General features: G+C 32.6%; 1 protein-coding gene across 1 annotated transcript in view; it reads right to left on the reverse strand.

Annotated features, from left to right (window-relative positions):
• The window catches only part of LOC127546513 (short-chain dehydrogenase/reductase family 9C member 7-like), a 49773-nt gene that overhangs the window by 18187 nt on the left and 5626 nt on the right, over positions 1-25960 (reverse strand). The window contains exon 3 of the mRNA XM_051973585.1: positions 22985-23115. Coding sequence (XP_051829545.1) covers positions 22985-23115 — 131 coding nt within the window. The remainder of the gene's footprint in view (positions 1-22984; positions 23116-25960) is intronic.

The following is a 25960-nucleotide window of genomic DNA, read 5'->3' on the forward strand; positions in this document are numbered from 1 at the left end:
GGAAAAAAATTTTCTGACTCCAGGGCAATTGCTATCTACTGTAACACCAGATGGATGGCACAAAATCAGGAAGAGCACTAGTAAGACCTGAATTCAAATTTGACCTCAGGTACTTATCAGCTATGACCCTGAACAAGTCATTTAATCCTGCTTCCCTTAGTTTCTTCATCTTCAAAATGAGATGGAGCAGGAAATAGTAAACAATTCCAGTATCTGTACCAAAAAAAATCCCCAAAAATCATGAGGGGTTGGACACAATTGAAATAAATAAACAACAAATATTTCTAATTAAACACTAAATTTAGAAATTCTGAAAATCTAAAAATAGAGTAATATAATTGAAAATAAGAAAATTATTGGGCTATTAAATAAAATCAGAAACTAGTTTTATTAAATGAATAGATAAACTATTGATTAATTTGATTTAAAAAGTAAAAAAAAAAAATTACCAGTATCAAAAATGAAAAGGGTGAATTGACCATTAATGAAGATGATATAAAAGCAATTATTAAGAGTTATTTTGCCAAATTATATGCTAATGTAGCAATCTAAGTGAAAGTGAAATGGATGCATATAAATATAAAAATGTTTTTATAAAATTTTTATAAATATATATTATAAAAATATAATATTTATAAAATATGAATATAAAATATGAATTACCCAGATTAACAGAAAAGGAAATAGTATATTTAAATAGTACTATTTTAGAAAAAATAAATTAAATACCATCAATGAGCTCTCTAAAGAAAAAACCCTATGATCAAATAGATTCACAAGTCAATTTTGCCAAACATTTAAAAGATGTTTAATAGTCATGCTATATAAACTTTTTGGAAAAATAGGCTTTGAGTCCAATGAAATTCCCTTTACCACACAAGTATGGTGCTGATACCTAAACCAGAAAGAGGAAAATCAAAGAGAACTACAGATAAATTTCTCTAATGAATATTGATGCCAAAATTTTAAATAAAATACTAGCAAGGAGATTATAGCAATATATCACAATAATCACACATTATGAAAAGGGAGGATTTATAGTAAGAATGTAAGACTAGTTCATTTTTTAAAAATTCATTTTAAACATAAATATAAAACAGGCTAAGGGGGAGAAAAGTATATGTCTATGTACAACGCAGAACATGAGGGAATTCAATAAAAAAAATTTCCATTTCAAGATACCCTGTGTAATAAATACACACTCCACATTGTTTTCAAAGCTATCTAGCTTTATTTCCTTGTCATTTGTTGTTGTTGTTGTTGTTCTATATTGTGCATATTTTACTTTATTTTTTCTCTCCCTACCTCACCTCTCCCTAAGATGGCTGCAATTAAATATGTATGTATGTGTTTAGAGGACCACAGATTGTGGGGGAATTCTGAGTAAGGTATAAGACCCTTCAGCAGAGAGGAAACCCACTAATAATATCTGGTTTGGCTCCCCATTTCCCTTTGGTGCCCACATCCCTTCCTGAGAAGTCAGGGAGGATGTGATTACCATTCTTTAGTGTTCTCACCTTTTCCTGAGAAGTCAAGGAGGGCATGACCACCTGTGTTCTACTTGAAACAAGAGATATTTACAGTAAAGAGATGTATTTATATATCAACAGCAAGATGCTTATAGTTAACCCTTGAACAGTGTGATTGATGAGATAATGTTTTCTAGTTCACGCTTACTTAGAGTGCTGTAATGATATTTAGGGCTGAGAAGACTCTCTATCTTTGACCCTCCCTGTGAATCTCCTGCCCACTTCACTCCTCCACTAAGACCAAGGCTGGTCTCAAGATCCTCCATAGAGCTAGTCTGGACACTACATATGTGTGTATATGTGTTTATATGTATATGTTTTTATATATAAACATACAATATATACATATACTCATAGACATATATGTAAAACTTTCATTTGTCATCTTTTTGTCTGGAGGTTGACAGCATCTTCCCTCATAGGTCCAAGTCTCTCATTGTTTTTCTAAATCAAACAACTTGTCATTTCCCATTTCATCACAGTATTCTAACACAATCACATACTATCTGAGAGATTGACCATGAAGGTTTCCTCCTAACCCCAATTTTCTCATTCCTTCTATTCTTGATTACATTGCTTTTATTTTAAGCAAGAGAATTTTAACTTAATATAAATTTTCCATTTCACGCTTCAACAATGCTTTTGTCACATATTATGTTAGGCCTGATAGTGCTGGTTCTCCTTCTTTTGCATCTTTTCCTTCTGGTTTCTTTGAAATTACTAAACTTTTGTTCTTCCAAATTAACTTTGCTAGTATTTTTTCTAATATAGTAAAATATTTTTAGTAGTTTAATTGGGATGTCATTGAATAAATAGATTAGTTGGGTAAAATTAGTTTGACTTTATTCCCAAATAATACTTTGTTATACCTTATGTTTATGTTTCTATAACTTTTGTATTTGTTTTAACAGGTGTAATCTCAGGTATTTTATACTCTCTACCTAATTATTTAAAATAGCCTAAAATAATATGGAATAATATTGACACTGTGTAGTTTCCCTATTTTTATTTTTAAGTCTATTTTAGCTTTAGCTAAAATGTCTGAAACCATGATTAATATGACTTTTTACATAATAAATTTGACTCTAGCTCATCACTCCATCTCATATATATCTTATTTTTATGTGTGCTTCCTAAAAACAGCAAATTTTCTAATTCAAAATTTTAATCTGCTATCCATTTCCACAGGGTGAATTCATGCCATTCATATTCTCATTCATAATTACTTGTATATTTCCCTTTTTTCATTGGTTACTGAACACCCTTCTCACCCTATTTACCCTATCTTTTCTCACTTTTGTACTTCTATCCACTATCTTGCCCTCTTCTTCCTTAACTTACCCGCCTCTCTAAAAGTCTCTTCTTTGTCCTCTTTTCCCACCCTATTCTCTTGCCTTCTTATTTATTTCTGAATGTAGAAGACTTTTATCTCTTTCTAGTAAAGTATGTTGTTACTTCTTTTAACCATTCCTGATGAGAATAAAATTCCAACATAACCTTCCATCCTGTACACCACCATTCTTCTTTACTAATTCTTCCTTTTATGCCTCATATGTAGGAGATAATTACTCCTTTTTAATCTTTTTTATTAGAATTTTTTTAGAATTACTCCATTACACATAGAATTTTTTTTAGAATTACTCCATTACATATAGCTCAGCCCAAGCCTTTCTTTCAAACTACCCAAGTAATACTGACAATCATATTGATAACATTTTCATATATAATATGCAAATAATTTGAACTTACTGTCCTTTAGAACTGTCTTTAATGTTTAACTTATATTTCTCCTGAATCTTATATATATATCAGATTTTCCATTAAGATCTGTTGTTTTTGTCACAAATATCTGATAGTCTTTCAGTTTGTTAAATGTCTTTTTTTTTTCAGTCAGGATCATATTTAACTTTTTTGGGTAAGTTACCCTTGGTCATAACTCCAGCTCTTTTGCTAACTGGATATAGTATTATTGGATATGACAATCCTATAAGTTTTCCTTCTGCAATCTCTTTTTGATGGATGTCTGGTGGATTTTTTCTATTTTTGTTTTGCCTTCTTGTAAATTTCAGGGCAATTTTCTTGATAATTTCTTGTAATATATATCAAGATTATTTTTTAATCATAATTTTCAGGTAGTCCAACTATTCTTATGTTATTTCTTTTCAATTTTATCTCCAGATCAACTGTTTTTCCAGTGAAATGTCTCATGTTCTTTTCTATTTTCCATTCTTTTGATTTTGTTTTATTATTCTTTGGCGTCTTATATTAGCTTCCCCTTGCCCAATTTTAGTTTTCAAGAAATTATTTTCTTAAGTTTTCAATTTTCTATTTCTAGTTGACTGAGTTTTTTTTTTCATAATTTTCTTGGATTGCTCTTCTCTTTTTCTCTTTTCCCCTTGATCTCTTTTATTTAACTTTTAGAATCCTTTTAAAGTTCTTGCAAGTACTCTTCTTGTGCTTGGGACCATTTGACATTTCTCACTAAAAAAGTGGTGTGTTTTTTTTTTAAATTTAGCTCCACTATCTTTCTCTGAATATGAACCCAATTTTTTCTAGTCTCACAGTAGCTATTTATAGTTGAATTTTTTCTACTTTGATTACAGATTATTTAATTTTTATTTTGTTTTATTTTGTTTTTAGCAGCTATTAACATAATTAAGTTCCAGTCCTGAGGTATGGGGATTGATACCCCAAGCCTATGGGCCTTCTTTTTTAAAATCATTGTTTACAAATAGTCTAAATTTTTTAAAATTGTCTCTCCTGGATCTATTCTCCAGATCAGTTGTTTTTCATTGAGATATTTCACAATCATTGTTTACAGATAGTCTAAATTTTTTTTAATTGTATCTCCTGGATCTATTTTCCATATCAGTTGTTTTTCATTGAGATATTTCACATTGTCTTCTTTTTGTTTCATTCTTTTGTTTTTGTTTTATTATTTCTTTATGTCTCATAAAGTCATTAGTTTCCATTTGCTAAATTCTAAATTTTAAGGAATTATTTTCTTCAGTGAGCTATTGTACCTCCTTTTCCATTTGTCCAATTTTACTTTTAAAGAAGTTGTTTTCTTCAATGAATTTTTGTGTTGTATCTCTTTCCATCTGACCAATTCCTCTTTTTAAGGCATTCTTCTCCTCATTAGCTTTTTGTACTTCCTTTACCATTTGATCTAGTGTGTTTTTAGGGTATTATTTTCTTCAGTATTTTTTGTCTCCTTTATCAAGCTCTATTGATTAATTTTTCATGATTTTCTTAAATCATTCTCATTTTTCTTCTCAATTTTTCCTTTACCACTCTTACTTGATTTTCAAACTCCTTTTTGAGTTCTTCCATAGTCTGAAAAATAATTTACATTTTTCTTGGAGACTTTGGCTGGGAGAGTTTTGGTTTTGTTATCCTTTAATGAATGTGTGTATTAATCTTTCTTGTCATCATAGGAACTTTTTATGGTAGGAATATTTTTTCCTGTTGTTAGCTCATTTCCCCAGCCTATTCACTTTATTAAAGTAGGGTTCTGCTTCCAGGGTGAAAGGTGCACTGTGCCAAACTTCACGAGTTTTCTGAGGCTGTTTTTAGAGATTCTTCTAAGGATCTATAAGTTTTTAGTTCTTCCAAGATGGTATAATCTAGGGAGAAGTGTTTGCTCCTTTCCTGGACTATGCTCTGGTCTATGAGTGACCACAAGCACTCTTTTCTGCCCTGAAATTGTAAGGAGGGTCCTTGTTCCACTGTGGCCTGGGAAGTTCTGTTATATTAGTCCTGCTCCTTTCCCTGGGACTGCCATGAAGGACTGTGACCTGGGTCTGAGCAGGGCAAAGCAACAGAATCATGTCTTGGTACTAACAAAAAGACATCCATAATCTCTTTCTGACCAACTGTTCACCTCCTTTGCTCTCTGTGCTGGGAAAATCAGTGGCTCCTAATGCTTTCTTCTGGTTTTCTGGGGCTGAAATTGTGTTGATATAGTCTGTGCTGGAATGCTTTTCACTCTCACCTGAATGTGACAGACCTTTTCTGCCAACTTTCTAAGTTGTCTTGAGCTGGAAAATTGTTTCTGTCTTTTAGCAGGTTTTTCATCTTTCAAATTTGTTTAGAATCATTATTTTAAAAGATTTGGAGGAATTTGAAAGAGCTCAGGCAGGTCTGTCCATCTTGGTTTCACTTCCACCTCACTTCTTAGTGATACTTTCTGAGACTTCTCTTGGGATCCAACCCTGGGCTCCTCTTCACCTCAAAGCGATAGTTAATTCCTCCAGGTATGCTGTCCCACAAACGCTATTGCTCCCTATGGTCCCTTCAGTGGATACAAAGAAGTCTGTAAGCAAATCCTGAATTCTATTCTTTTTCAAGTTCCAGCCAGCAGGTCTCCTTCTTCCCTGCATCCCCAAACAGGGACAGATCTGGTCAGCATAGCTGTGCTTTGCATCCCTCAACAGTAAAAAATCCTTCAATCTTCTACTCAACCTTCTAACCCCCACACTCTATGTGGGGTGAAAGTTCCTGAGGCTGAGGCTGCTTCCTATCCTAGCTGCCCCAGGGTTCGTCATTTGTTGATTGCATAGAGTTGACTTGGAAGTATTTGCATTTCACTTAGAATCCACTGGATCAGGTCAGGTTTTTCCTGCAGTTTTCTCAAATTGTCTTATGAGGACAATTGTTTTATCCTAAGTTTTGTTTATTTATGCTGCTCTACATTTCTCTTGGGCTACATTCTCTCTTTTTTGGAGAAAATTTGGAAAGCCAAAAGTTTTCTTATTCTACAATCTTCACAGAATCCTCTCAGGTTGCATCAATATTGAGGAAATTATCAGCATAATTGACCACATCATTAACAAAAGCCATATGTTTATCTCAATATGTGTAGAAGAAGCCTTTGACAAAACAATACTTACTCCTATTAAAAGCATATAGATAAATGGAATTTTCTTTAAAATGATAAGTAGAACCCATGCACAAACATCGGCAATCAATATCTGTAATGAAGATAAGTTAGAAGCCTTCCCCATAATATAAGGAGACAAGGATGTATGTTGTCACCACTATTCAATATTTTACTAGAATATTTTACTGCTAGCTACAGCAAAAGAACAAAAAGAAATTGAAGGAATTAGAATATACAATGAGGAACTACAACCATCACTCTTTGTAAATGGTATATTTAGAGAATCCTAGAGAATGAACTAGAAAAAAACTAGTTGAAATAATTAACAATTTCAAGAGTCACAGGATACAAAATAAATGCTCATAAATTATCTATGTTTCTATATATTACAAAGTCCAACAGTAAGAGATAGAAAGAGAAAATTTTATTTAAAATAAATATAGAAAATATAAAATACTTTGACATTTCCCTGTCAAGATCAACTCAGGAATTACATGAGCACAATTTAAAAAAAACAATTTTTCAAAAAATAAAATCAGAATGTAAGCATTTGAGGAAATGTTATTTTATATGTAGGCTGAGCTAATATAATAAAAATAACAATTCTCTCTAAATTAACTTCCTTATTAAGTACCATGCCAATTACTCTAAAAAAAAATTATAGAATTAGAAAAAAATAGCAAAATTCATCTGAAAAACAAAATTCAAGGAAATCAATGAAAAAATGTGAAGGAAGATGAACTTGTAGTATCAGACGTCAAATTGTGTTACAAAGTATGGTTATCATCAAAACAATCTGGTACTAGCTAAGAAATAGAGTGGTAGATCAGCAGAACAGATTAAGTTCAAAATACATAATAGTAAATAACTATAGTGATCTACTGTCTGAACACCCCAAATATCCAAGCTTTTGGGATAAGAACTCACTATTTGATAAAAATTGCTAGGAAAATTGGAAAATAGTCTGGCAGAAACTAGGTAAAGACCAACATACAATGTCTCAAGAAAAGGTCAAATGGGCTCATGATTTAGATATAAAAATCTAATATCTATATTATAAGCAAATTAGGGTAGAATGAAATTTTTAGTTCTATGGATAAGAGAAGAATTTGTGACCAAAAAAGAGAGAGTATTATGAGATACAAAATAGATGATTTGGATTACATTAAATCGAAAAGCTTTTCCACAAACAAAGCCAATGCAGCTGAGTTAAGTAGGAAAGCAGAAAACTGAGGTAGGGGTGGGATGAGGTAGGGATAAAAGTTACATTTCTCAAATATTTGGAAAACTGTGTCAAATTTACAGGAATATAAGTTATTACCCAATTGATAAATGGTCAAAGGATATGAAGAGGCAGTTTTCAGAAGAAGAAATCACTTATCTGTAGTGAAATAAGAAATAATTTTATTAGATAATGTTCTCTAGAGAAATGCAAATTAAACCAACTTTGAGGTACCACCTCATACATGTTAATGTATGATTATGTTAATGGTTAAGGTAATAGGAAAAGAAAATGACAAATATTGAAGGGAGAGGAAAGATTGGATACTCATGCATTATACCAATGAGAAAGCTGTGGATTTATCCAACCATTCAGGAGAGCAATTTAGAACTATACCCAAAGGACTATAAAGCTGCGCCTAGCATTTAATCCAGCAGTAACATTTGTTCAATTATTTCAGTTATGTTCTGATTCTTTATACCCTCTTTGGCATTTCTTGGCAAAGATAGTAGAGTATTTAGCCATTTTCTTTTCCTGATCATTTTATAGATGAGGAAACCAAGACAAACAAGGCTAAATGATGTGCCCAAGATTATATAACTAGTATCTGAGGGCAAATTGAAACTCAGGAAGATCAATCTTGCTGACTCCAAGCCTGGCACTCTATCCACTGCCTCACTTAGCTGTGCTTCACAATAACACTAGTAGATGTATCCCAAAGAGATTTTTTTAATGGAAAAAGAAATATAAAACTGGGAAGACTTATATGAACTGATGAAAATTGAAGTAGTCAGAACCAGGAGAACATTGTATTATAGTAACAGCAATATTGTACAATAATAAACTATGAGTGAACTTAGCTTTTTTAAGCAAGACAATTCCAAAGAACTTATGAAGAAAAACTCTATACCCTCCAGTGAAAGAACTAATGAAATTTGAATGCAGATCAAAGCATACTTTTCTTATACTTTGTTTTTGTTAGTGGGGTTTTTGAGGGTGTTGGTTGATATTTTTTTCACATGATCACTAATATGGAAATGTGTTTTATGTGACCACACATATATAATCTATATTTAATTATTTGCCTTCTCTTTTTTTATTTTTTTAATACACATTGGTTTATGAATCATGTTGAGAGAAAAATCATAACAAAAGGGAAAAACAATAGGAGGAGAAAAAAACAGAAAAAAGAAAGGAACATGGCATGTGTTGATTTGCCTTCAATTTTCATAGTTCTTTTTCTGAGTGCAGATGGCATTTTCTTTCCAAAGTTTATTGGGATTGCCTTGGATGACTGAACTACTAAGAACCACCAAGTCTTTCATAGCTGATAATTGCATACTCTTGCTGTTACTCTGTACAATGTATTCCTGGTTCTGCTTGTTTTGCTCAGCATCAGTTCATGTAAATCTTTCCAGACCTTTCTAAAATCAGTTTGTTCATTTTTTATAGAACAATACTAATCCATTATCTTCATATACCACACTTTATTCAACCATTCCCCATCTGATGGGCATGTACTCATTTTCCAGTTCTTTGCTACTACAACAACAACAACAACAAAAGCTGCCACAAACATTTTGCACATGTGGGACCTTTTCCCTCCTTTATTATTTTCTTGGAATCCAGAACCAGTAATGTCATTGCTGGATCAAAGGGTATGCACAGTTTTATAGCCCTTTGGGTATAGTTCTAAATTGCTCTCTAGAACAGTTGGATCATTTCACAACTCCAACAATACATTAGTGTGCCAGTTTCACCACATCCCCTCCAACATTTATCATTATCTTTTTACTGTCATATTAGCCAGTCTAAGAGGTGTGAGGTAATTTGCATTTCTCTAATCAATAGTGATTTACAGCATTTTTTCATATGCCTATAGATGGCTATAATTTCGGTATCTGAAAATTGTTCATATCCTTTGATCATTATCAATTGGGGAATGACTTGTATTCTTATAAATTTGATAAAGTTCCTTATATATTTTAGAAATGAGATTTTTTTTTTTGAAACACTGGCTGTAAAATTTTTGTCTAGCTTTGTACTTTCCTCTTAATCTTGTTTCTGTTGGTTTTGTTTATGCAAAACCTTTTTAATTTAATGTAATCAAAATTGTCCATTTTGCCTTTCATACTGTTCTCTAGTTCTTCTTTGGTCATAAATTCCTCACTTCTCCATAGATCTCATTGGTAAATCATCCCTTGTTCTCCTAATTTGTTTATGGTGGCATCCTTTATGCTTAAATCATGTATTCATTTTGACCTTATTTTGGCATAGAGCGTGAGATGTAGGCCTCTGCCAAATTTCTGACATATTCTTTTTCCAGTTTTCCTAGAAATTTTTGTCAAATAGTGACAAAAATCCCAGAAGCTAGAGTTTGGGGATTTATCAAATATTAGAATTAAGGATCCTAAAACTTTTTAAATAGGGGGCCAGTTCACTGTCCCTCAGACTGTTGGAGGGTCGGACTATAGTAAAAACAAAAACTTTGTTTTGTGGCCCTTTAAATAAAGAAACTTCATAGCCCTGGGTGACGGGGATAAAAGTCCTCAGCTGCCACATCTGGCCCATGGGCCGTAGTGTGAGGACTCCATAGGCCTTGATTATTGTATTTTGTGTCTGGTCTGTTCCAGTGATCCAGCATTCTATTTCTTAGCCACTATTCAAATGGTTTTGATGACTGCTGCTTTATAATATAGTTTTGGATCTGTTTTATTATTTTCATCATTTCCCTTGATATTCTTGGCCGTTTGTTGTTCTTAGCTGAATTTTGTTATTTTTTTTTAGCTCTATAAGATAATTTTTGTCAGTTTAATTGGTATGGCTCTGAACAAATAGACCAATTTAGGCAGAATTGTAATTTTTATTATATTTGCTTGGCCTATCCATGAGCAACTGATATTTTTCTGCTTGTTTAGATCTGACTTTATTTGTGTGAGAAGTGGTTTGTAATTGTGTTCATATAGTTCCTGGGTTTGTCTTGGCAGGTAGACACCCAAATATTTTATTTTGGCTATAATTATTTTAAATGGAATTTCTCTTTCTAATTCTTACTGATGGGCTTTGTCAGTAATATATAGAAATGCTGATGATTTGTGTGGGTTTATTTTATATTGTGCAACTTTGCTAAAGCTGTTGATTGTTTTGAGTAGGGTTTTGGATGCTTTTCTAGGATTCTCTAAGTATATCATCCTATAACCTGCAAAGAGTGATAGTTTTATTTCCTCTAATTAATTTATTTTTCCTTTCTTATTGCTAAAGCCAACATTTCTAGTACAATATTGAATAATAATGGTGACAATGGCCATCTTTGTTTCACCCCTGATCTTATTGGGAATGCATCCAGCTTCTCTCCATTACAAATAATGCTTTACATAGATACTGTTTATTATTTTAAGGAAAACTTCCTTTATTTCTATGCTTTCTAGTGTTTTTAGTTGGAATGGATGCTGTATTTTGTAAAAAGCTTTTTCTCCATCTATTGAAAATATCATATGATTTCTGTTGGTTTTATTATTAATATGGTCAATTATGCTAATAGTTTTCCTGATATTGAACCAGACCTGGATTCCTGGTATAAATCCCAGTTGGTCATAGTGTGTTATCCTACTAATAAGGTGCTGTAAGCTCTTTGCTAACATTTTATTTTAAATGTTTGCATCAATATTCATTAGGGATATAGTTTTATAATTTTCTTTCTCTGTTTTGACTCTTCTGCTTTAGACCATATTTGTGTCTTAGAAGGAATTTGGCAGGACTCCTTTTTTCCCTATTTTTTTCAAATAGTTTACATAGCATTGGAATTGTTCTTTAAATGTTTGATAGAATTTACTATCCATAAAATCCATCTGGACCTGACGATTTTTTCCTAAGGGAATTCATTAATGGCTTGTTCAGTTTCTTTTTTTCTAAAAAAAAAAAAGTACTGTTTAAGTCATTTATTTCTTCTTCTGATAATCTGGGCAATTTCTATTTTTTGTAAATATATATCCATTTCAGTTAGATTGTCAGATTTGTTGCCATCTGGTTGGACAAAAATAGCTCCTAATTATTGCCTTAATTTCTTTTTCATTGGTGGTAAGTTTACTCATCATTTTTGATGCTGGTAATTTTTTTTCTTTTTTCTAAGCAAAGTAACCAAAGATTTATCTATTTTGTTGGTTTTTCCATAAAACCAATTCTTATTTTATTTATTTATTTATTTGTTTATTTTTAATTTTTATTTTATTTTATAATAACTTTATATTGACAGAATCCATGCCAGGGTAATTTTTTTACATTATCCCTTGCATTTGCTTCTGTTCCGATTTTTCCCCTCCTTCCCTCCACCCCCTCCCCTAGATGGCAAGCAATCCTATATATGTTAGATATGTTGCAGTATATACTAAATACAATACATGTTTGCAGAACTGAACAGTTCTCTTGTTACACAGGGAGAATTGGATTCAGAAGGTAAAAATAACCCGGGAAGAAAAACAAAAATGCAAATAGTTCACATTCATTTTCCAGTGTTCTTTTTTGGATGTAGCTGCTTCTGTCCATCATTTATCAATTGAAACTGAGTTAGGTCTCTTTGTCAAAGAAATCCACTTCCATCAGAATACATCCTCATACAATATCGTTGTTGAAGTGTATAATGATCTCCTGGTTCTGCTCATTTCTCTTAGCATCAGTTCATGTAAGTCTCGCCAAGCCTCTCTGTATTCATCCTGCTGGTCATTTCTTACAGAACAATATTCCATAACATTCATAAACCACAATTTACCCAGCCATTCTCCAATTGATGGGCATCCATTCAATTTACAGTTTCTAGCCACTACAAACAGGACTGCCACAAACATTTTGGCACATACAGGTAGGTCCCTTTCCCTTCTTTAGTATTTCTTTGGGATATAAGCCCAATAGAAACACTGCTGGATCAAAGGGTATGCACAGTTTGATAACTTTTTGGGTATAATTCCAGATTGCTCTCCAGAATGGTTGGATTTGTTCACAACTCCACCAACAATGCATCAGTGTCCCAGTTTTCCCAAATCCCCTCCAACATTCATCATTATTTTTTCCTGTCATCTTAGCCAATCTGACAGGTGTGTAGTGGTATCTCAAAGTTGTCTTAATTTGCATTTCTCTGATCAATAGTGATTTGGAACACTCTTTCATATGAGTGGTAATAGTTTCAATTTCATCATCTGAAAATTGTTCATATCCTTTGACCATTTATCAATTGGAGAATGGCTTGATTTCTTATAAATTTGAGTCAGTTCTCTATATATTTTGGAAATGAGGCCTTTATCAGAACCTTTAACTATGAAGATGTTTTCCCAGTTTGTTGCTTCCCTTCTAATCTTGTTTGCATTAGTTTTGTTTGTACAGAGGCTTTTTAATTTGATGTAATCAAAATTTTCTATTTTGTGATCAGTAATGGTCTCTAGTTCATCTTTGGTCACAAATTTCTTTCTCCTCCACAAGTCTGAGAGATAAACTATCCTATGTTCCTCTAATTTATTTATAATTTCGTTCTTTATGCCTAGGTCATGGACCCATTTTGATCTTATCTTGGTCTATGGTGTTAAGTGTGGGTCTATGCCTAATTTCTGCCATACTAATTTCAAGTTATCCCAGCAGTTTTTATCAAATAATGAATTCTTATCCCAAAAGTTAGGATCTTTGGACTTGTAAAACACTAGATTGCTATAGTTGACTATTCTGTCTTGTGAACCTAACCTTTTCCACTGATCAACTAATCTCTTTCTTAGCCAATATCAAATGATTTTGGTGACTGCTGCTTTATAATATAATTTTAGATCAGGTACAGCTAGGCCACCTTCATTTGATTTTTTTTTTCATTAATTCCCTTGAGATTCTCGACTTTTTATTGTTCCATGTGAATTTTGTTGTTATTTTTTTCTAGATTGTTAAAATATTTTCTTGGAAGTCTGATTGGTATAGCACTAAATAAATAAATTAGTTTAGGGAGTATTGTCATCTTTATTATATTTGCTCGGCCTATCCAAGAGCACTTAATATTTTTCCAATTATTTAAATCTGACTATTTGTGTGGAAAGTTTTTTTGTAATTTTGCTCATATAATTCCTGACTTTTCTTTGGTAGATAGATTCCCAAATATTTTATGCTATCAACAGTTATTCTGAATGGAATTTCTCTTTGTATCTCTTGCTGTTGGGTTTTGTTGGTGATGTATAAAAATGCTGAGGATTTATGGGGATTTATTTTGTATCCTGCTACTTTGCTAAAATTATGAATTATTTCTAATAGTTTTTTAGTAGAATCTCTGGGATTCTCTAGGTATACCATCATATCATCTGCAAAGAGTGATAGTTTGGTTTCCTCATTGCCTACTCTAATTCCTTTAATCTCTTTCTCGACTCTTATTGCAGAGGCTAGTGTTTCTAATACGATATTGAATAATAATGGTGATAGTGGGCAACCTTGCTTCACTCCAGATCTTACTAGGAAAGGTTTCAGTTTTTCCCCATTGCATATGATGCTTACTGCCGGTTTAAATATATGCTCCTGACTATTTTAAGGAAAAGTCCATTTATTCCTACACTCTCAAGTGTTTTTATTAGGAATGGATGTTGGATTTTATCAAATGCTTTTTCTGCATCTATTGAGATGATCATATGGTTTTTGTTTGGTTGGTTATTGATATAGTCAATTATGCTAATAGTTTTCCTAATATTGAACCAGCCCTGCATTCCTGGTATAAATCCTACTTGATTGTGGTGTATTATGCTGGGGATGATTTTCTGTAATCTTTTTGCTAATATTTTATTTAAGATTTTAGCATCAATATTCATTAGGGAGATTGGTCTATAATTTTCTTTCGCTGTTTTCAATCTATTTGGTTTAGATATCAGTACCATGTCTGTGTCATAAAAGGAGTTTGGTGTAGGACTCCTTGAATCCCTATTTTTTCAAATAGTTTATTTAACATTGGAGTTAATTGTTCTTTAAATGTTTGGTAGAATTCACATGTAAATCCATTTAGTCCTGGGGATTTTTTCTTAGGGAGTTGTTGATAGTTTGTTCTATTTCTTTTTCTGAGATGGGACTGTTTAGGACATTTACTTCTTCCTCTGTTAGTTTGGGCAAGCTATATTTTTGGAGGTATTCTTCTATTTCATTTAAGTTGTCAAATTTATTGGCATAAAGTTGGGCAAAGTAACTTCTAGTTATTGCTCTAATTTCCTCTTTGTTACTGGCGAGTTCTCCCTTTTCATTTTTAAGACTAACAATTTGATTTTCCTCTTTCCTTTTTTTAATCAGATTTACTAAGGGTTTGTCAATTTTGTTGATTTTTTCATAGAACCAACTCTTAGTTTTATTAATTAATTCAATAGGTTTTTTTTGATCTCTCCTTTTATTTTTAGAATTTCAAGTTTAGTATTTGACTGGGAGTTTTTAATTTGTTCCTTTTCTAGCATTTTTAGTTGCAAGCCCAATTCATTGACCTTCTCTTTCTCTATTTTATGCAAATAGGCCTCTAGAACTATGAAATTTCCCCTTATTAACACTTTGGCTGCATCCCATACATTTTGGTATGATATCTCATTATTATCATTTTCTTGGGTGAAGTTATTATGTCTATGATTTGCTGTTTCACCCAATCTTCTTTAGTATGAGATTATTTAGTTTCCAATTATTTTTTGGTCTACTTTCCCCTGCCTTTTTGTTGAATGTAATTTTCATTGCATCGTGGTCTGAAAAAGATGCATTTACTATTTCTGCTTTACTGCATTTGAATTTGAGGTTTTTATGTCCTAATATATGGTCAGTTTTTGTATAGGTTCCATGAACTGCTGAAAAGAAAGTGTACTCCTTTCTGTCTCCATTACATTTTCTCCAGAGATCTATCATATCTAATTTTTCTAGTATTCTATTTACCTCTTTGACTTCTTTCTTATTTATTTTGTGGTTTGATTTATCTAATTCTGAGAATGCAAGGTTGAGATCTCCCACTATTATAGTTTTGCTGTCTATTTCTTCTTGCAGCTCTCTTAATTTCTCTTTTAAGAATTTAGATGCTACACCATTTGGTGCATGTATGTTTAATATTGATATTGCTTCATTATCCATGCTACCTTTTAGCAAGATATAGTACCCTTTCTTATCTCTTTTAATTAGATCAATTTTTGCTTTAGCTTGATCTGAGATCAGGATGGCTATCCCTGCTTTTTTGACTTCACCTGAAGCATAGTAGATTTTGCTCCAACCTTTTACCTTTAACCTGCATGTATCTCCCTGCTTCAGGTGTGTTTCCTGTAAACAACATATTGTAGGATTCTGGCTTTTAATCCATTCTGCTAACCACTTCCTCTTTATGGGGGAGTTTACCCCGTTCACATTTATGGTTAAAATGACCAATTCTGTATTACTTGCCATCTTGTTAACCCTTGTTTATGCTTTTCTCTCTTCTTTCCCCCTTCCCCCCATTCCCAGTATTAAGCTTGTGAGCATCACTTGCTTCTCACAGCCCTCCCTTTTTAGTATCGCTCCCCCTGCCTTAGAGTTCCTCCCCCATCTTATCCCTTTCCCTCCCAGTTTCCATATTCCCTTCTGCTTAGCTTATTCCTTCCCTTTTCACTGAGGTGGGAGAAGTTTCACCATAGATTGAATATGTCTTAACATTTTTCACTTAAAGCCAATTCTGAAGGCAGTAAGATACCCACTATATTCATTCCCCTCCATTCTTTCTCTCAGATATAATAGATTTCCTTTGCCTCTTCATGAGATGTAATTCCCCTACTTTACCCTTTTTCTGATACAATGACCTTTTTACATGTAGTTTCTAGAACAAGGTATATATGTATTCTTAATACATCTTTATAGCAGAAATATAGTTCCCAAGATTAATCTTTACCTTTTTAGATTTCTCTTGAGTTCTATATTTGTAGATCAAACTTTTAGTTAAGTTTTGGCTTTTTCATCAAAAATAGGTGAAATTCGCTTACTTCGTTGAATGTCCATCTTCTTCCCTGGAAAAAGATGCTCATTCTAGCTGGGTAAGTTATTTTTGGTTGCATACCAAGTTCCTTAGCCTTTCGGAATATCATATTCCAGGCCCTTTTATCCTTTAATGTGGATGCTGCTAGATCCTGGGTGATCCTTATTGTGGCTCCTCGATACTTGAATTGGGTATTTCTAGCCACTTGCAATATTTTTTCCTTCATCTGAGGGTTCTGGCATTTGGCCACTATATTTCTTGTTGTTTTGATTTTAGGATCCCTTTCAGTAGGTGATCGATGAATTCTTTCAATGTCTATTTTACCCTCTGTTTCTGGGCAGTTCTCTTTGATAATTTCCTGGAAAATAGTGTTCAGGCTCTTTTTTTATCATACTTTTCTGGGAGTCCAATGATTCTCAGATTGTCTCTCCTGGATCTGTTTTCCAGGTCTGTTGTCTTCCCCAGAAGGTATTTCACATTCTTTTCCATTGTTTGATTTTTTTGGATTTGCTTGACTGATTCTTCTTGTCTCCTCGAGTCATTTAATTCCATTTGTTTGATTCTGATTTTCAATGAAGTATTTTCTTCACTCGCTTTTTTAATATCTTTTTCTAATTGTCCAATTGAGTTCTTTTGTCCTATGAAATTTTTTTCCATTTCGCCAATTTTGGTTTTTAGAGAGCTATTTTCTGTTTCCAGTTCACTAATCCTATTTTTCAAGGATTTGATTTCTTTATCCACTCTGTCTTTAAATGAGTGGGATGACTTCTCCAGCCTCTCTTGCCAAGCCTCCCTCTCCTTTTCCCATTTTTCTTCTACTTCCTTGTGAGAGCCTTTTTAATTTCTTCTATGAGGTTCATCTGTGCTGAGGAGCAGATGATCTCTTCCTTTCGGGATTCACCTGGAGACAGTCTGTTTTTAGTCTCCTCAGGGTTTAAAGTCTGCTCTCTATCTGTATAGAAGCTGTCAAGGGTTAAAGTCCTCTTCAGTTTTTTGCTCATTTTGTCAAAGAATCAAAGACAAACTAGCAAAGAAAAAAAGAAAAAACTGGAATCTTTCTTTTGGGGAGGGGCTGGGTGGTGTTACCGAGCTTCCTCTACAGACTGAGGGGGCAGCAGTGAGGCACTAGCCCTACTGTGCTGCGCCTGTGCTCTGAGATCCCAGAGCGTGCTGAGTCACTGGGGGGAGGGGGGAGGTGGCCAGGTCCTGAGAGACTCCAGCTGTTTAGGGTTGTATTCTTCACCCCCAGTGTTTTTAGCTTCTCTGCTGGGCTACTGACTCGCTGCCAGGGCAAAGTATCCAATCCTGTGGCAAAGTTCTCCCCGCAGAGATGGCTGAGATCACATCCCACCCCACTCCGGTCTGCTCGGCTGTGAGCTGCTGCCGTGCTCTCGCTGCCGCTACCTGCCCTCAGCCTGTGCCCAATCTAAAACCGTCCCCACCCTAGAGCAAAAACAGACCTTTCCTGGTGGATTTCAAGGATGTCTTCTCTTGGTAACTATTTGTGGGGGTTTTTTCAGTCAAGCATTAATTTAGAGACTTGTAATGAAATGGATTTTGAGAGAAAATGTGGAGCTTACACAGTTGTGTGCCTCCTCTCCACCATCTTGGCCAGAAGTCACCAATTCTTATTTTTATTAATTACTTCAATAGTTTTTTTTTTAGTTGCAATTTTATTAATCTTTCCTTTGAGCTTCAGCATTTGTAATGTGATATTTAATTGGGGGGGAGGGGTTAATTTGTTTTTTTTTTCCCCTAGCTTTTTTAGATTCATGTTCAATTCATTGATTTCTTCTTTGTTTTTCATCATGTAGCTATTTAAAGATATAAAATTTTCCTTGAGAACTGCTTTGGCTGCATTTAATAGTTTTGGTATGTTGTTTCATTATTGTCATTCTCTTGCATGAAATTTTGGATTGATTCTGTGATTTATTGTTTGAACCAAATTTCCAATTGGTTTTTTGTCTATCTTTCCCTGGCCTTTTATTCAAAATAATTTTTATTTCATCGTGATCTATAGAGGAAACATTTTTTATTTCTGCCTTTCTGCATTTGATTGTGAGGTTTTCATGCCCTAATGCATGGTCAACATTTGTGCATGTACATGTACTTTTGAGGGAAAGGTGTATTCCTTTTTGTCCCTACTCAGTTTTCTTCAGAGGTCTAGAATATCTAGGTTTTCTAGGATTCTATTAAACTCTCTAGTTTTTCTTGTTTATTTTGTAATTAAATTTGTCTCCTTCTAAGAGGGGAACACTGAGGTTCCCCACTAATATACTTTCACTGTCAATTTTTTCCTGTTAACTGGCTTAATTTCTCCTGTAAGAATTTGGCTGCTCTACCACTTAATTGGCTGTATATATTTAGTATTGTTACTACTTCATTGTTTGCAGTATCCTTTAATAAGATGTTCTTTCCTTTCGTATCTCTTTTAATTAGATCTATTTTTGTTTTTGCTTTATCTGAGATCAGAATTGCTACCCCTGCTTTTTTTTAAATTTCAGCTGAAGTATAAATAAATTCTGTTCCAATCTTTTACCCTTTACTCTGTATGTGTCTTTCTGTGTCAAATGTGTTTCTTGCAACAATATATTATAGGATTCTATTTTTTAATCTCTGCAATTCATTTCTGTTTTATGGGAGAATTCAATCCATTCACATTCACAATTATGATTACCAGCTCTGTATTTCTCTTCATTCTATTTTCTTCCCTGTTTGCATTTTTGTTCTTTCTTTCTACTTAGTCCCTCTTTAGTAGTGTTTTGTTTTTTCAACACCCCTTCCTTATCTACAACCTTATCTTCTACCACCCCTCCCCCCTTCTCTGAGTAATGTTTTTTAAACCACCCCACTCACTACTTTATCTTCTATGATCTTTCCCTCCTTTCCTTATCTTTTTTTCCTCTTGTTTCTGTCATTCCTTCTATCCTGCCCCTCCCTATTATTTTCCTCTTTCTCCTGCTACTTTATAGGGTTAGATAAATTTCTATAACTTATCTGAAAGATTAAGTTATTCTCTCTTAGAGCCCAAACTGATGAGATCAAGCTTCAGATAATGCTCATCCCCTTCCCTTCTTTTGAGCCTCATGGTATAAACGAATTGTCCCATTATATCTCCCCTTTCCTCTTTTTCTAGTACAGACCTTTTTCCACCCCTTAATGTCTTTTTCTTTAATGTCATCACATCAGAGTCTATTTACAACAACTTTAGGCCCCTCTGTCTGCCCTTGTGACAGATATCTTTTGTTTTTGTTCTCAAGAATTATAGATATCTTTTTCCTATCTAGGGATGTAAACAGTTTAACCTTTAAATATTTTCTTCTGTTTACCTTTCTATGTTTCTCTTGATTGCTGTATTTGTAAATTAAAATTTCTCTTTAATTCTGTTTTTTCCAATAGATATAATTGAAAGTCTCTTACTTCATTGAAGCTCCATCTCCTTCCCTAACAGATGATGCTCAGTCTTGCTAAGTAGTTAATTCTTGGTTGTAACTCTAAGTGCTTTGCCTTCCAGAATATGGTATTCCAAGCCCTCCAATCCTTTACTGTAGAAGCTTCCAGATCCTCAGTAATCCTGACTGTTGCTCCTTGATATATGGATTGCTTTTGAATTACTGCTTTCAGTATTTTTCCCTTGACATTGTAGTTCTGTAGTTTTGCAACACTGTTCATTGGAATTTTCCTTGTGGGATCCCTTTCCAGAGGTGATAAGTGGTTCTTTTAATGACTCTTTCCCCCTCTGTTTTTAGAATATCGAGCACTTTTCCTTGATGATCTCTTGAAAAATGCTATTTAAGTTTTTGTTTTTTTGTTTTGTTTTGTTTTTTTGGTTTTTTTGTCCCAATAGTTAATTCCTATTAGGATCCTAAACTACCAATCAATGTCATAATTCCCTACTTCCTTTAATGGCATCTTTCTCCTTAATGATATCTGAGGTCCCTTTTTAATTGCTAAACTCCTTTGCTTGCTAAAATCTCTTATGGATTTAGCCTGCTGTTAGTATTATAAAAATATATTTGCCTCTTGCTTGGGAGGAGAGGAGGGGAAAGTAAAGAAAGAAAAGACAATGAAGATGATTTCAGGAAAACCTGGAAAGACTTACATGAACTGATGCAATGTACAGTGAATAGAATCAGGAGAATTAGTAACAGCAATATAGTATGATGAACTCATTTCTCAGTAATTCTCAATAATACAACAGTCCAAGGTAATCCCCAGATACTAATGATGACGCATACTATCTGTTCCCAGAAAAAGAACTAATATTTTCTGAATACAGACTAAAACATTTTTATTTTTCCACTTTCATTTTTTGAATCATCTAGTAATAAAAATTATTAGTATGAAATTTTTTTACATAATTGCACATGTATAACCTATCTCTAATTGACTGCTGTGTCATGGAATTGAGAGGGCAGGGAAGAAAAAAGGTATAGAATTTGGAACTCAAAATTTTAAAAAATACTTTAAAATTGTTTTAATGAGTAATTAGGGGAAACAAAATACTATGTTTAAAAAAAAAATCCACCAATTATCATCAAAAAGAGATCCCCTCCAAAAACTCCCAGGAAATTATAGCTAAATTCCAAAAGTCTTAGATGAAAGAAAAAAATACTACAAGTAGTCAGAAAGAAATAATTGAAATATCCCTTTACCACAGTCAAGATCACACAAGATTTAGCAAGTGACAAATTAAAAGAAGAGAGGGCTTGGGATATGATAATTCAGAAGGCAAATTAAAAAAAAAAAAAAACTGAGATTACAACCAAGAATAATCTACCCAGAAAAACTAAATATAATCTTTCAATAGGATGAATATTTAATGAAATAGAGTATTTTTCAAGCATTCCCAATGAAAACCAGAGCTAAATAGAAAACTTAAATTTCAAATATAAAACTCAAAGAAAGAGCATATTAAAGAAAAATCATGAGGAATTGAAAAAGGTTAAGCTGTTTCTTTTTTTTATGTGGGAAGATGATACATATGTATTCTAAAATGTTTATCATTTTTAGAGCAGTTAGAAGGATTCTACACAAAAAGATAGCGATCCGATTATGTTGGATGATGTAAAAAATAAAACATAAACAAGAAATATATATCCATTTGGAAAAGAGAGAAGGAATGAAGAATGGGGAAAAAATTACCTTATATAAAAGAAAGCACAAGGAAAAAATTGTACAGTGGTGATGAAAATGTAGGTCAGAACAGACAATGCTTGAACCACAGTCACATCTAAAGTGTTTCAAAGAGAGAATACACACACACACACACACACACACACACACACACACACACACATATATACATATAGTTGTGTGTGTGTCTGTGTGTGTGTGTGTGTGTGTGTGTGTGTGTGTGTGTGTGTGTATATATATATATATTATGTGTTAATTTGGTAATAAAAGACAGAAAGGATTAAAATATTGATCACAGGGAGATTATTAGATTATTCCAGGAGTATGAGTAGTCAAGGAAAGAAAGAAGTAATTATTATATAATCATTGTTACATATGTTGAAATAGAATGTTAAATCCAAATCTATATTTTAAAATTTTGTGACCTTTTCTTCTTTTTCAAGATGTTTATAAATAATATTATGAAAGGTGTCTGAGGACATTGGTGGACTTGTTAATTCAAACATTTCTTTCTCTAAATTGGGGATGCTTAGATTTAGAATGATATTAAATTAATGAAAGTGTTTCTGGATAATTTATGACCAAAGCACAGAGTATTCATATCTTTTTTAAAACATTATTATCCTTTAGGGATTATTTATCTATGCCAGAAATATCCAACTAACAATTAATACACAGCACCTTTTTTTAAATAAATCACAAGATATACATTGATTGGGTTATTTTTGAGTTATACATAAAGAAGTCAATCTTTCTTTATGACTCACTTTCTCTATAGGTAATAACCAGAAAAGGCATTAATGTATTACTTTGGCATGAGAGGATATTTATAAAGCACTGAAAGTAAGAAGTGAAAGGAAGATTCTTATATAAAAAAGGATTCTTTATATAAAAATATAAATCATTATCCAAGATTTGAGTGTGTTTTTTCTAAAAAGTTTTATAGAATTAGCCACCTAAAGAAGTATAGAGCTAGAGATATATAAATTATATGAGCCAATGTAAGTTCTCGATTAGTAAGGTAAAATGTTTCACATGCATTGACCCTAATCCTTTGGTTGGGACACTAAAATCTCAGGGAAAAACATTCAGTTGCTTTTCTCTGTAGTTTATATTCCAGACTTATTTTTCCATGTAAATAGAAAAGTCATCCATTTCTGAAGTAGAGATATTGAGGCATGCTGGATAATCATCCTTTTAATTGTGGGATTATTCTAATAGTTAGAAAAATTCACAAAATTACTTACTTTAACTCCAAATTTCTTGAGTTCAGCCCTTAAGATATCACCACATCGTTCCAATGCTATTTTTGATAAAGCATAGGAGCCAGTTCCTAATCCTATAAATGCATTTATACTAGACATGAAGATTAAGTGTCCTAAAAGAAAAAAAAATCACATCTATCACAATCAAATCAACAAATTTAACCAAATGTTTAATATGGGCAGGATACTATACAGTTCATGAAATATACATTATGTGCCAGTCCTTCAGAAATTTATAGTACATCTTGAATAATAAGATTGTTAATAAAAGATATTTATATATTTCATTAAACAAAAGATACATCTATGAACCAAATTGAGAATAATTTAGAAAGATATATAGTGAAGATTAAAGAGTTTAAGATAGACAAATAAATATCCTTCTTTATTTTTCTATCATTTCCTATTTTTCTGTCCCTATGATCAGCCAGTCTTGGAACTTAGGGCCAATTCATTTTATCTTAATGCAAAAAATTGTTCATATATTAAATTGATATTTATAACTCATACACTATACTATGGGAGATCTATTATCTAGGGATTCCTTATAAGAACTGTATCATGTTATCATATTTGGCCCTCTATTATTTAGAGAAAATTATTCCCAATGTAGGTAGTCTAAATTGATATTTTTTATATTGGTTGGTAGTAGCATAATTTAAGTAGATAATGGAGCACAGGTTAAGTATACCTACCAGTTGGATGTTATAATGGTGTACCCAAATTCTTTCAGTGCTGCTATGTTCAAGATTACAGTACTAGAGTCCTTCCAAAAAAAAAAAATTGGGGGCAAGGGAATGTCCATTCTGGCATTTTTCTCAAGATTTATTCCCAGTCATACTAATTTTAATGGTTATTGAATTTGGAGACAGCAGCAAAATAAAGAGAACATATATTTGAATGGTTCTTTTAATATAAATTATTTGACTAGAAAAGTGACAAATTGCTTGAGACTTGTCTTATGGTAAAAAAAAAAATTACACTTGGATTTCACATTATATATGGGTAGTTTCCTACAAAATAATCTGTTAGATAATTTATTGTTTGTTTTGCTGACTTCCAAGGGGATTTGAAGTAGTCTGCAAGTTTATAAGTTTACATAAGCCTAATTATGGAAAAAAATTCAAAAGGAACAGAGAGAATAGATATTTCTTATTGTTCAGTCATTTCAATAATGTCCAACTCTTTCTGACCCTATTTGGAGTTTTCTTAGAAAAAAATACTAGAATGGTTTGTCATTTCCTTCTCCCGCTTATTTTTACAGATGAGGAAAATGAGGCAAAAACAAGGTTAAGTAATTTGTTCAAGGTCATACAACTAGTAAGTATCTGAAGTCAGATTTGAACTCAGGAAGATGACTTAGGCCTCACATTTTAGCCATTGTACCACTCAGCTTTCCTATAGATACTACCAGATATTAGAGATGATATAATTAGAATAAGGTCCTACATTTGGACTCATGTTTCCCAAAAGATAAGAAATCTGTTTATTGTGATTACTTCTGAGTCAAAAGACAAAAAAGCAATAACAATAGCCAGGAATAATGTTATCCTTTTTAAATAAGATGCTCAACTCCCGATTTCCTAGAACAAAAAGATACATTCCAATTCTTCAAAAGGATTTATTATAGTAACAAATTAGGAAAAAAGGGGGAGGGGGCAGGATTTGACACAAATCTTGCTTCTGCTGCAAAACCATTGCATATTCTTTCATTATGATTTTAGTAGTGGTATTTTGATGGGAGCATAAAAGCATTAACAGTTCAGGAAATAATATTAAGGTTATGAAGTTTGGCCCACATAGAGCTGGTAGTGGTTAAAGATTCAAGATAGATAAATGAAATAAAGAAATGAATTGAATAGAATGAACCTGACAAAACTCTGCTTCCAGGGCTTTAGCTCAATGATTATCTATAATAATATTTTTGCTATAACAGCATGTGAAAAAGAATAGGATCAAATTTCATCAGATCTTGGTTAAAAAAAAAAAAGAAGCTTTCCCTGTCTATGAAACAAGACAGTGAATCATGAGAAAGCTTTCCCTGTCTATGAAACAAGACAGTGAATCATGAGATATATACATATACATATATATATATATATATATATATATATATATATATATATATATATATATATATATATATATATACAAGCTACCTCTGTAAAATAAGTTATTATGAACTACCCTGGCAGATGGAGTGGAAAAAATTTTGATCATTGACTAATCTTTGTAAAAATGATTCTGTACTAAGATAAATTCCATTGCCTAATATATATCAACCATATATTTTTGGTGACATTGTCAATTCTAAATAATTAGGAAGAAAGGCCAATGCAAGAAGTGATGCTTTCTCTTCAGGTAAGATAATTAATAATCAATGGGTAGTTGTAGCTTTAAAACTTGGATGGGTACTAGCCTTACATTATAGAGCTGCTAATAACAGATTAGAAATTCTAAGATTCAAATGGATTCTAAGTATCTCTCTTTCTCCTATTCTTTTTGAAAAGTTCCTACAAAATTCAATGCCATATTTGGTTAGTATACTGCTTCAACTACTTTCCATGATGAGGTCTGAAAATTCAGAAGACTGTCACTTATATAATTGATGTTCCAAGATAATAGTAAGAGGATCTTATTTCTTATTTTCTGGCTTAGCTTTCTTAGCTGTGATATTTTAATGTTTATAGAGCTTTTTGACCACCTGTTATATCTGAGATCTTCAAGGAGTACTTAGACATGGGAGAACCCAAAGTCAAAGACAATAGTTAAACATTTAAATAATCAGATCTCAAGTACCATAGAACAAACCAATCATACATATATATATCACAACAAAGAAGCATAAAAAGAAAAAAAAAACAGTATTTTTTAATGGGATTAGAGAAACTCTAATGCTTTGACTTCATTCACCTAGGGAATTCCCAAAATCGAAATTGCCTTTGCTGATGTAGATCT

Source organism: Antechinus flavipes, chromosome 2, assembly GCF_016432865.1.
Source record: "Antechinus flavipes isolate AdamAnt ecotype Samford, QLD, Australia chromosome 2, AdamAnt_v2, whole genome shotgun sequence".
NCBI lineage: Eukaryota > Metazoa > Chordata > Mammalia > Dasyuromorphia > Dasyuridae > Antechinus > Antechinus flavipes.